The sequence below is a fragment of the Telopea speciosissima genome, chromosome 1 (genome assembly GCF_018873765.1).
Source record: "Telopea speciosissima isolate NSW1024214 ecotype Mountain lineage chromosome 1, Tspe_v1, whole genome shotgun sequence".
Taxonomy (NCBI): Eukaryota; Viridiplantae; Streptophyta; class Magnoliopsida; order Proteales; family Proteaceae; genus Telopea; species Telopea speciosissima.
The window spans coordinates 17,284,702-17,296,585 of record NC_057916.1 but is presented as its reverse complement, the minus strand read 5'-3'; the positions used below and the strand labels follow the sequence as shown (position 1 = coordinate 17,296,585).

The 11,884-nt window shown below is 38.7% G+C and overlaps 1 protein-coding gene across 2 annotated transcripts; it reads left to right on the top strand.

Annotated features, from left to right (window-relative positions):
• The first annotated feature begins 889 nt into the window (after window positions 1-889).
• LOC122640230 lies at window positions 890-2,632 on the top strand. Of its 2 annotated transcripts, none has more exons than XM_043833387.1 (4): window positions 890-1,203; window positions 1,319-1,495; window positions 1,605-1,791; window positions 2,277-2,632. In XM_043833387.1, the coding sequence occupies exons 1-4, from the start codon at window positions 994-996 to the stop codon at window positions 2,393-2,395; spliced, it is 693 nt and encodes a 230-aa protein (XP_043689322.1). In that variant the 5' UTR covers window positions 890-993; the 3' UTR covers window positions 2,396-2,632. The 2 variants fall into 2 exon arrangements, with proteins under 2 accessions (XP_043689322.1, XP_043689317.1); XM_043833382.1 differs by having other exon boundaries at window positions 1,602-1,791.
• The last annotated feature ends 9,252 nt before the right edge of the window (window positions 2,633-11,884 follow it).

Genomic DNA, 11,884 nt, shown 5'->3' with positions numbered 1-11,884 from the left:
GCTGATTCGTTCATTATAGAGGGTTTGTTCGACCATTTGTAAATAAGGGTAGATTTTTCTGATAATAAAAGGGAGTGATTTTCCATTTTTTTATAAAACAAGAAACGGCCACTGACAGCCCACCATTTAGTATATTCCTTAATTCTACTTCATCTTTTTAAATAAAATTTTAAATTTCCATATTCACTTAAATCTTTTTGGGTTATTAGAAGAGAGAGTTAAATACTTAAATTGACCTCGGGAATAGAAGATTTGGAGTCTTTTGGATTTGGGGTGGGACCGTGGGACCCTATACTCGCCTCTTAAGAATTAGCTGTTAAGGCAGTTATATGACCGAACAAGTATTATGAAATGACATGTTTATCCTCCTACGGTATAGCACATGTCTTACATTCATCGGTTAATTATATTAATAGAAGGATATTTTTGTCATTTTAAAGAGGAAGGTGGAGGCCCACGAGCTCCAAAACGGCCGTGTGCATGGAGACCGACTAGAGGCGAAGGATATGGAACCACTGGATGCAGCGAAGAAAAACAGTCATATTACACTTCTAATTACTCCTTAGTCAATCACCGTTAGATGAATTTGAAACCCTTTCATATCAATCTTGAGAAACATCCAACGGTTTGAACATGAGGAGTTGGTACTCCTTAGCAATTTTAAGTAACACAGTGCTCGTTGGCTAGCGCTCACGTGATTACGGTCCTATCAGTACTGACCTATATAGAGACTCTCTCACTCTCAGAAACTCGTAACGTCGTTGTTAAAGAAGTAAAGAACCCACGATATTCTCTCTCTCTCTCTCCAAGAAATCCCGCTTTCGGCCCTTGAAATTCATTCTTTTCGTTTTCGCTCTCTTCTCTCCTCCGCCATTTTAAGCGGTTCTACTTCTCCAACTCCACCGATCTATTTGGCCCGTTGGCCGTACTTTTGCCTTTTTCTCAGTCACTGCTACGCTTCCCCTTCCTTTCTGTTCTGTGCTGTAGTTAATAATGGCCGGCTTTCCCCCGAACTTAGACGACGGAGAACTCTGGCTTCCTTCCGACATTTTCCCAGACGAAGTATCCTCTAAGATCAGGCCCAAATTCTCTCCTGAACTTACGTACATGGAGGACATCGCTCAACAGATCTCCGCCTACGCTCTGCTCGAACGTAACCAAATCGTTGCTAAACCTCCACTAAATTTAGTCCCAAACTTAGAGGTTCTTCTAACTCTTTATCTGTTTCCTTTTGTACTTCTATAACTCGTCTGTAAAGGTTTTTTTTAAGTTCTAACATGGTTTGTTCTTTTGCTTTTGTTTTGTGTGTTTGGGTCAGATTAAGAGGCAGAGCCGGTACGGTACTGTTACTGCTCCGCAAACAAGGTTTGGTTTCGGTTTCCGCGGTGTTCATGGTGTTGGCCACAATGATTATGTTTCCGTGAATGAAGATAGGTTTCGTGTTGGTTTGGGGCAGATATACCAGTATCGTTCGATGAGTCCGGTACAATCTCAGGTAAAGAAAATCAGGTTTTTCTTTAAGGTTTTCTTTTGTTGCTCTGTTTTTTCCCCTTTCTTTGCTCTAATGCTTCTTAGTACTCTTTCTTTATGGGTTCTTTTAGCAGGTTGAGAACTACTTGCAAGCAAGAGCTAGGGTTTCGCAGAGGCTGCAAAACCATAACCAGGGTCAAAACCACTTTTTGCCGTTTCAGGTAACTGGTTCGAGCATTGGCGGTTTTGTGAGAGAATCTGGAGGGACGGGTGTCTTCCTTCCCCGCGTTGCTACCACCGTTGATGTTAAGAAGAAACATGGCAAGTTCATAATGACCCCTTTAAAGGCTTTTACTTATTTATTTTCTCATTAATTAAGTGGAAAAAATAATTGTTTTATATTAATTACTCTTTTTCATCCCACAAAGATGGTCTTTTTAGAATTTTCACTGTTCTTTTTAAAAAGGTTTAAAAGTATTTTCTTAACTTCTGGTAGTTGTTTTCTTCTATCTTACAATTCAAAATTAACTGGAGTAATGTTGGAAATTAATTTTGAATTTGTCAAATTAACAATAACCTCCTTAAAATGTCAAATTTTGATTTTTTTTTTAAAGAAGACAAATCTTTTGGGGAAACTAAGGCTTTTTATAATTTCTGCCCGACTTGTTTTGCTTTGTGATATTCAAAACAGTAAATCTGTCAAAGCCTTTACCCATTTGAAATAAGGGATTTTTGGGGGAAAAATACTTCGTATAGAACTGTATATTGTGAAACTCTTTTGAAGATTCCTTTACTTGTCCTGACAGGTGTAAAGAAAGGGGAGGAGACTAAGCAGAGACAACCCAACAAAAATAATGATGTGGAAAAGCAGGAGAGGCTTCAACTCTCACCTGAGGTGCGTTTGCCTCAAGACTGGACTTATTGAGCTTTCTATCTGTGTTTCTCCAGTTTCTGCTGTTAAGAAACCCCCTTATGTTGCAGAATAATTACTCCATGAACAGTGTAAGTAGAAGAAAAAGGGTGGATGTTTCAATAATCATTTGGGTTTTACTGTAGTAGGGAAACGGTAGAAGGGGGTTTATAAGGCATAGTGCAGAGGAGTAGAAGAGTAAAGTGGGTGGGTGCTTGTGGGGCTCTCCATGTGTTCTTTGCAAGCTCTGTACAATAAATAAAGGTTTTGGTAGCTTTTGTGGTAAATATGACTCTTTCAAAGTTTCTACTCCCTATGTTGTGGTAATGGAATGTGACCATTTAAGTTATGGGCTTGGTTTTTATTTTTCAGTCTTATTAGTGCATAGTGCGAGATGTGACAGACTACCTCTTTTCCCTGTTTGGGGTTTTTGAGTTTTTGGCTGACATGGAAAGAGATAGGGCTTAGGAGTGAACATTTATTACTTTTCTGTATGGATTACGAAGAAAAAAACACTTTGAAACTTCAAAGGCTTTTTAGGGGGGGGGGGGGGAAGTTTCACTCTTTTTGAAAGGGGGTGAAGGTTGGTGAGGCAGAGAGAGCTTGAGAATCTTGCATACTTTCTTCCATGCATATGATCACGAGTCATGGACTATTAGTTATAAGTTATAACCCTCAAATTTTCTCCTCTTTGTTTGTACTTCATGGGTAGTTTAATTATTAATGACCATGTGACTTCAACACTTATTTGTGGCTGTAGCAATGGTGTTTCAAAGGAAAAATGTGCTTCTCTATTATTCTAGACCAGAGATATGGCTGTTGTATAATAGGGTACTAGTTTAATTAGTGTTTAATTCGGTTCCTCTAAAACCTAGTGAAAATTCAGGTATACAACAAGCATGAAATAGTAACATGTAGACTATGATTTTATCAAAAGGAAGTTTCACAACTAAAATCAAACAATATATAAGGCCTTTTCCTAGCTCTCTTGTTACCTCCTGATAAGGTGTCTGTCTAGTCTTAATTAGAAAACAGAGATCAGAGAATACATGTTTATCAGGCTATGGATGATAACTTGATCAAATACAACTCAACATGTAACATGTTTTTTGATGAAAAGAAGATTGTCTTCACCATAATTTTAGGTTTTTTTTAAGGCTCCATCATTTGAATGTTGGGGGAGTTGATTGGGTTGGAAACAGAAGTATTGGAAAGAGCTGTTTGGTTGAAGCAGTTTGATGCCAATGTTACTCCTGTCGGTTCTTTTGTCTTTGCCATGTCAGCTCTTTAGAATCCCACCAAAACTCATTGGATTCTTGTGTAGAGGGTGGAGGAAGTCGTTATTATTCATAATGACAAACAATTTTAAAACGCTTGACGTGACATTGTGGCGACCTACAGTTGCTAAGAGACTTTGCAGGAACTGAGTAATCTCAAGCCAGTCACTCTTGCTACAAAAAGATCTCTCTCTCTCTCTCTGATTTTTGTCTGATTTAGCTCAGGTTTCAGAGCATTGTGATCTCAGAAAATGACTTTTCTCCAGCAACTCTCTCTCTCCCTCTAGCCCTTGTTATTTCAGAACTCAGGTTTCAGAGCATTATCTCAGTAAATATGACGTTATCCAGCAACTTTCTACAGACAGGGAGAGAGATTTAAAGTGGGTAACCCGGTAACCTCCTATTTGTGGTTTTGTAAATTTGATGCAATCTGAGGGTATATTGATCAAGGGTCATGCTCTGTGTAACCACGGTTTATTACAGTATCATAATGAATTTGATGTTATTCACGTGAGTGAAGGGTAATAATGGTCATTATCAGACGTCTTAATTGAAAATTCCTTCATGGTACATAACAAATGTGATTACAGTATAGCCCCTTTTTATCTTATAGGGTCCAAGTCAGATAGATGGTGAGGGGAATAATTTGTTACAAACATCTGTCTGGTTAAACGGATAACAAGCCATTGATGGTTAACCTTTTGGGATTTGTGTGATGCTTGTGTGATTAAACTTTCATAAAAAAAGAGAGGCTGTTTTCTGGGTGGGACGCATGGGCTATGTCGCGCACCAGCTAATGAGAGCCCATGCAATGGCACAAAAGGGGGTGGAATTTTAGTCATACATGGGTGACATGACGGTCATTCTGGCTCCTGTGTCCCATGCAGAAAACATTTTCCCAAAAAAAAAAAAAGCCATTTGATGAATGAGAATTTAAGTTGGTGGAACTTTTAAATTTTTTGATATAAAATTTGGGGAAAAAGAATGCTACCTGGTTGTACCCCCTATGCCCTCTCACATGAGACAGTGAAATGATCACCTTGCCCCAAGATCCGGCTCCTCTCCAGGAAAGCCCAGAAACCAGGGAGTGCTTAGGGGCATCCAACATCTGGGCTGTGCTGCACACATCTTGCCATGTGTCAGGCACGCCGTCTTCTTGGATGTCCATGTGTGCACTTCCATTAGTCCCTGCATTGCTACAAGTCTATTTAGTTGTAAGGGAAATTGAAAGGAAGGGAAGGTTAGGGAAAATTTTCAAACCTAAAAAATAAATTTTTTGTAGCCATTATTATGCAACATTGTTGTATAAATTACTTTTAACTTCTTACTTCAAGTTTCCCTCCATAGAGGGGCAGGAATAGGTATTGGGAGGGTATTTTAGAACATACAAAAATCCTAGGAGGGGTTTATGAACCCCAAGATGGTGGGTGAACATTGAACAGTCATCCATGGGTGGAGGGAAGTTTTATATTATATTTTAAATTTAAGTAGATGCCATGTAAAGTAAAATTTAATAACTAAATATAAAATGATTTAGAGATAGGAACATAACCCTTTATAACCCTTTTATTAATATATAAATTTAAATTTCTTGCCGTTCAATTTCCCTTGCAACCCCCCCCAAAAAAAAAAAAACAATGCCCTTGCAATCAATGGAGCTTTAGGAAATCACTAACAAAACAAGCCAGGGTGGCAAAACCCACTTTTCCTTTCTTCATCATTTCTCACTCAACATCACAACATGTGGGAACGAGCCTCCTCATTTAGCCAACGCAACCTCCCACCAACCAATTGGACTATTTTCTCTTTTATAGCATTTCTTTATTTCCTAAGTAAGAGTGTTAAATGGTTCGATACAAGGTACGATAGATGCAAACCAAAACTGAACCAAATAGTATTTGGTTTTAATTTTCCAAATCAAAATTGAACTGTACTCGTTTTCGGTTAAATGGTTTCTAACTCTGCTACTATTTCCTTCGACTGAATATGGAATGAACACATCATACATCTAAGGTTCAGACCGATTTGGCCATCAGTGATGGATTTTGTTGGGGTTAAGGTTTTGGACTCTTAGTGGGAGAAGTGATGGGGTTATTGGGGATGCAAAAATTGGAAGAGGAGGAAGCATAAAACCACAGATGCTGGAGCCTTAGAATCTGGAGTTTAGTTTGTCACATCGGTCACAGTCATCACGGCTTCAAATTTTTTATGAGTGAGTGCACCTATTCTATCATGTGGAAGAGTAATGTGGCAATTATGATCATGAGGCCAAATATCAAATTTTAGTGTTTACTCTCTACCTCCATGTCTGTGCATACACCTCATGTAGTCTCATCCACTTTCTTGGTAGTCATGGATTTTTTTAATATTTTAATAGAAAAAAGAATGTTACCTGATCATATGGCCCCTATATGAATTGACACAAGAGCGGGCAAAATTATTGCCCCACCCTCCATGAAATCAAATATCTCACTTATGTTGATGCTGATAAGCATGCTCTCATTGGATCCCACATTGGTGCAAAGACTATACGACCAGACAACAATTTCTTATCCTACTTTCATTTATTGTGTGATCAAATAAACTAGATTAGACTAAAACTTACTTGAGAGTTGTGAGTAAGAAACCCTAGAATCTACTCCACAAAATTTCAGTGTTACTTGATTTGCCCATCTACCATTTTTGCTCGTCGGATGCCGTGGACCATACCACTTCCAAAATTACTTTTTTGGTAAGATACCACTCTCAAAGATATGAATGCTAAAAACAAGAGAAATATAATGTAAGTTGTTGGTTGTTGGTGTCAAGTTCAAATAAATGCTCTATATTTGTAAATGGATCCCAAAATGCTTCCACGTCTCCAGCTCAGCTCACCCTTGGTTCTTGACAAGGAATAGGTTAAAATTCTTGTTCAGAAACATTTTTCTCCCTACCTTATTGTAGAATTTAAAGAGTCTTTATTAAGGGTAAAACAAGCATCATCCATTTTTAGTACATGTTGCACACTCTACTATTTTGTTTGTTGAGACAATTCATTATCCCATACCAATGGAATAACCTCTAATTCTTGAAGACAATTTTTGTTTGGGGTCAACATTCTACAATTGGAACTAAATGAAGGAGAGTTAAAATCTCAAGCTTTCTTTGCTTTCAACTTTGTCACCCTATTGTTTACACCATGGCTTGAGGTATCAGTATTGGGTGATCAACGGATTAGTTGAAAAATAGTACCCAAAAAAAAAACCCGATTTTTAAAGAAAATTAGGGGTAAATTTGTCCAATATGGGCTTATCCGTACTGATCTATATCAATTTTAAAGATGACCGATACCCAATCCAATACTGTACATTAAAACCATGGTTTACACAAAATTATCATTGTTTTAAGGACTATTCTAGCTGATTGCAAGCTGTAAGAAAATGGTCTAACCATTCCATCTGAAAACTTCACATCAGAAACCTGTAACATAAGGGGGAGAGGAAAGCAAATAAGAATTTGGTGGCAAATAACTGCACCAACCTCAGACTAATACAATTTTTTCCACCAAATGATCCAAAAATCTAACAATCCAGTCCAAACAATCCAACAAGTTAACATAATATATCCTCTAATATTTAATAAATTTAGTATTCTTACACATTTTTCGAATAAAGTTACAAATCATTTGACACCTTAGGAGGTGTCAATAAGAATATCCAAAAATTATATTTCTAACTTACAATTAACAATCCTAGACTTAGCAGTTTTCAGTTTAAATCTATTATCCTTGTCCGAACAAGAAACTGTTTGAATTGTACTTTAGGCATTCATTGTATATTTTAGAAACACAGGGGGGAAGTGTACTTTAGGCATTCCTCAAAGGAGGTGCGTGTGATTTACCCTAATATTATTGTTATATTATAACAACTATAACTTTGAGTAAATCTCATCAAAAAAAAAAAAAACTATAACTTTAAGTATTATTCAAAAGCCTTAGTTGCACATTTTTATGTGGAGCATTCAAAGACCTCCATTTTCTTTTAATTTCTTCAATCCAATTCAAATCACTCCTCTATAGTGGAGCATTGAAAGGCTTCCGTTGCGCATTCATGTATAACTTTGAATGTTATTCAAACACTGCATTTTTGCAAGCCTTCCTTTCAATAGAAAATGATTTTTCATCGATGACATATTGAAACTGTAAACATAGTTTAAAAACTCGAAATCACAAGTATGGGATTAGTCTCCATCATTTTGTAATAATTTTAGGGGTAAAACAGTAAAAAAAACTGTGCGAATCTACTGTCCCAATCCTTGTGAAATAAAAAATCACATCTATATTGATGCCCTTGTGCACGTTCTCATTCGCCCCCACACTAGTGTAGGGGTCATGCAACTAGGCAATGATCTCTTTCCATACTTAAAAATAAATTTTATCGGATTTTTAAAAAAAAAAAATCCGATTCAAGCAATTTCAATGATCTGATCAATTTCAATATTTTGAATAGTTTTTAAAAACCAAAACTAATAACTGTTAAGTTTTGAAGATATAATTGGGATCAGTATGAATTTTAACACCCTCACCGGAGCACAGTTTAGTAATTGGTATTGGATATGTGATTGGTTTTGGCTGATACCGGTTGATACCGATCCAGATCAAACCGTATTGCATAGATTTGTGCTTGGTTTTTCAATAAAAATTGTTTTATAAACTTTTCACTCTTAATTTGTACCAATCCACTGATATGGGATCACCCCAGAATTGATATTGCATCCTCATTCCTCAACCACTGATATTGATACAGATCTGGCAATTACAGGGATCCAAATCCAATCTCTAATACCGTGCTCCGGAGACTGCAGGCTATAGCTTTGGAAGGATTGGGCTCCTCTCCCGCACGACATGGTGTGCAACGCACATCATGCGGCTGGGGAGTCTCTGATCCACACGCCAACACGTCAAGATGTGTGCCGGCGTGTGGATTGGGGCTCCCCAACCGCACGATGTGCACTGGAGAGGAGCCGAATCTGCTTCGGAAGCTGTTTGTCATAATATACGTATGTGCCATTAGTAGGGGTGAAACAAGGCCGGGTTCGGCCTAGTTTTTTAAAACCTTAGCCCAACCCTGAGTCATCTTAGTTCAACCCAAGCCCAACCCAACCCTAGGTCGGGTTGAGATAACTTAGCCCAAGCCAAACCCTCCTGGGCTCAGCCCATTCCAACCGAGCTGGACTGGGTTGGCCCTAATTGACCTTGATTTTTGCCAAAGGTTGGGTTTACCCTAATTGACACTAATTTGTGTTAGGGCCTGGTTGACCCTGACTTGCCCTACTTTTTTTTTCCATTTACGTTGTTATATCCATTAAAAAAATGAGATACATGTGATTGATAATTGGTTTGTGTCATACTAAATTGACTATTAGACTTTTCTTTGGGTTAAAAAAAACTTAACCCAATATTAAAATTATAAATATTTTTGTTCGATACATAATTAATCACTTTTTTTTAATAAACCAATAGATAATTAGATATTAAACAAAAATTACAAAATATAAACAATAAATTGTAAACATAACCTAACACAGGGTTGGGCCCGAGGCCTCAACCTGGTTAGTCTGACCCTGATTCAGGGCCTAGAATTTTCAACCCTAATCTACCTTCAGAGTAAAAAAATCCAGCCCAGACCTTGTTTGAGCTCAGGACAGACTCGGGCCGACAGAACGAAAACCGTCAAGTCAATTCTTTTGTACCCATATGCGGGCTGAGAACTAGAGAAGATAATCATATATTTGTATTTCCATTCTTTTGTTTTGGCAGCCTCTGTCACATTTGTTTCTACTGTAGTGTCGTGTCAGATAGATATTGGTTCTAAACCAAGTGTTGACTTGTTAGAGGATGTGGCGCTAGCTATCTTAGAGCCCGCTTGATAACTTTACGAGAAACAGTTTTTGGTGTTTTTCTGTTCTGAGAAACGGAAAAACACCTAAAAATTGCTTGATAACGAAGTGTTTTTGGTGACTATTTTTTGAAACATAAATCAAAATCTATGCTTCCTGGAAGACTTTTGACAGAACATGTTAGACATGTTCTGTCGTTTTTTGGCTGAAAATTGGAAAAGTGTGCCAAACATATCCTTTTGTTAATTTTTTAAAAAAAAAGTTTTGCTTGTTTCCAAGAACAGATTTACCAAACGGATCAAAAACGGTTTCTCAGCACAGAAAATGAAAAAACTGTTTTGTTGTTTCTTAGTACATAACCAAAACAGAAACACCCGTAAAATTATCAGGCAGGCACTTTGGTTTCGTCTTTTTCCTTTTCTGGTCACCTCCAAAGTCCAAAGTCTAAACTCGGTTGCAAATTTGCACACAACCACAACCATAATCGTGACTGCCCAAAAAGCATCCTGAGGATGTTTAGGTAAGTGTACTATTTTAAGTTGAATTTAATATTTTTTTTTGGAAAAATTCAATTTTATTCATAAAAAAAAGTCCTTCTCAATTCAATTCAGATGCTTGTGTCTGAAGACTCTGAAGTCTGGAACACTCAAACACGCACAGTGGTCTTGCTGCCATGTCCACGTGGCATCTGCACTCTCTGGCTCATACCCCCGAAGCAGCTGAGCAGGTCGTTTTTTGTGATAATCTTTCCCAGCTAAGCTAAAAGGAGTGAAGTGATCCATGGACTTCTTACTTACTGTGGGGTTTTTGGTGTAAGTACCCAGCAGCGCATGATAGCAAGGTTTCCTTTTCTATACTTAAAAAAGCTACTACTTAGGTTAGGACAATTATCACCTCCAGTTTGCTGACCGGCCCAGTTCCCCAGTTCCTCTAATAGGGAGATGGTGAACCCCACCCGGGCAGGGTGTTTGGGCATGGGTACAGAGGTCATTTCAGCCCCCCTTTGTTAGAGAAACTGGGGAACTGGATCGGTCAGCAAACTGGAGGTGATAAAACCACATTTCTCATAAAAAAGAAATAGTTAGGTTACCCCTTGCAAAAAAAAAAGAGAGCTTAGGTTAGGTTACAACTTACAACCTTGTCTCCCGGTCAAAGTAGCCTTATGCCTTATGAGGTACGAAAACCAAAGAGTGCACTTCATCAGATCTGGTGATCAGCTATTCAGCAGCTCATCAGCACCCAGAAGGAAGGAGAAAACCAGATAGCTCCACTGCCCGAATGGGCGACAGCTTTACTGCACTCTCAATCCCTGGTTAGTGTGCAAATCACATCAGCGCATGATAGTATTGTGTATAGTTTGACACTTAGACACTCACGAGTCACGATGCGACGACAATGAACAAACGCGGGTCCCATGGCAGGTGGGGCTCGCATGCTAACAACCCGGCGCACCCTCTTCCTAGAAAAATCCTAACCGCCACACAAGGCGCATGTCCAAGTAGGCTTGGGCAAAACACCCATGGGTTCACATGGGGGGGGGGGGGGTTCGCATCTTGTGCTGCCTTCTGAGCGAACCCCACATGGGATTCGCTCAGTGCTGCTTCCGGTGGTTTTGCTAGTGGTTACTGGACTGACTGCTGCTCTTTGGTTTGAGATTAAACTTATATGGTCCCACCATCATTCCATTTAGCGGATGAGAACTTCCCAATCCAATGGTTAACAATGGAGACTTTACATCAAAGGACGGTCAAGATCAATGCAAAAGAGATGATACTCATGTTGAAGGGTCCACCTTTAAACGTAAGTTTTACTACAGAATGAAGGTTATTGTTAAAGTGGAGCGGAAGTTGATTGAAATACGCAGCACTACTCCCTGGTTATCGGACACGTGTGCATATAGTATGTAAAAGGGTTTGTTGAGAGGAGGCGACGTGGAGCATTCTGCGTAGACAAACTTTCTTATTTTGCCGAAAATATCCTCAGTTGGAAACGTGGCAGAGATAGAACGCGAGTAGCCTTCGTTTTCCTCACTTGGGAGCGGGGGACCAACGAGGGTTGTCGGCGTAACACGAAGCGGGGCCATGAATGAGCAAACTCCAGGAACATCAGTTTCTCTGTATCCTTCTCAATATCTTTTTTCGGACGTCAAATCACAGTCTCTACTCTCTCCCCAGTATATACATATACAAGTAGGCTTACGGTTCTGAAGTCTCCAACTCACAGAAACAGCAAAAATTGAAAAAAAATTAAAGCAAAGAGAATAGGAAGGAGGCAGATAAGCAGCATTTATTTATGTTTGGATGATAAACTCATCTGAAGGGGCTGCGGTGGAGACGATCTGAAGCTTTAT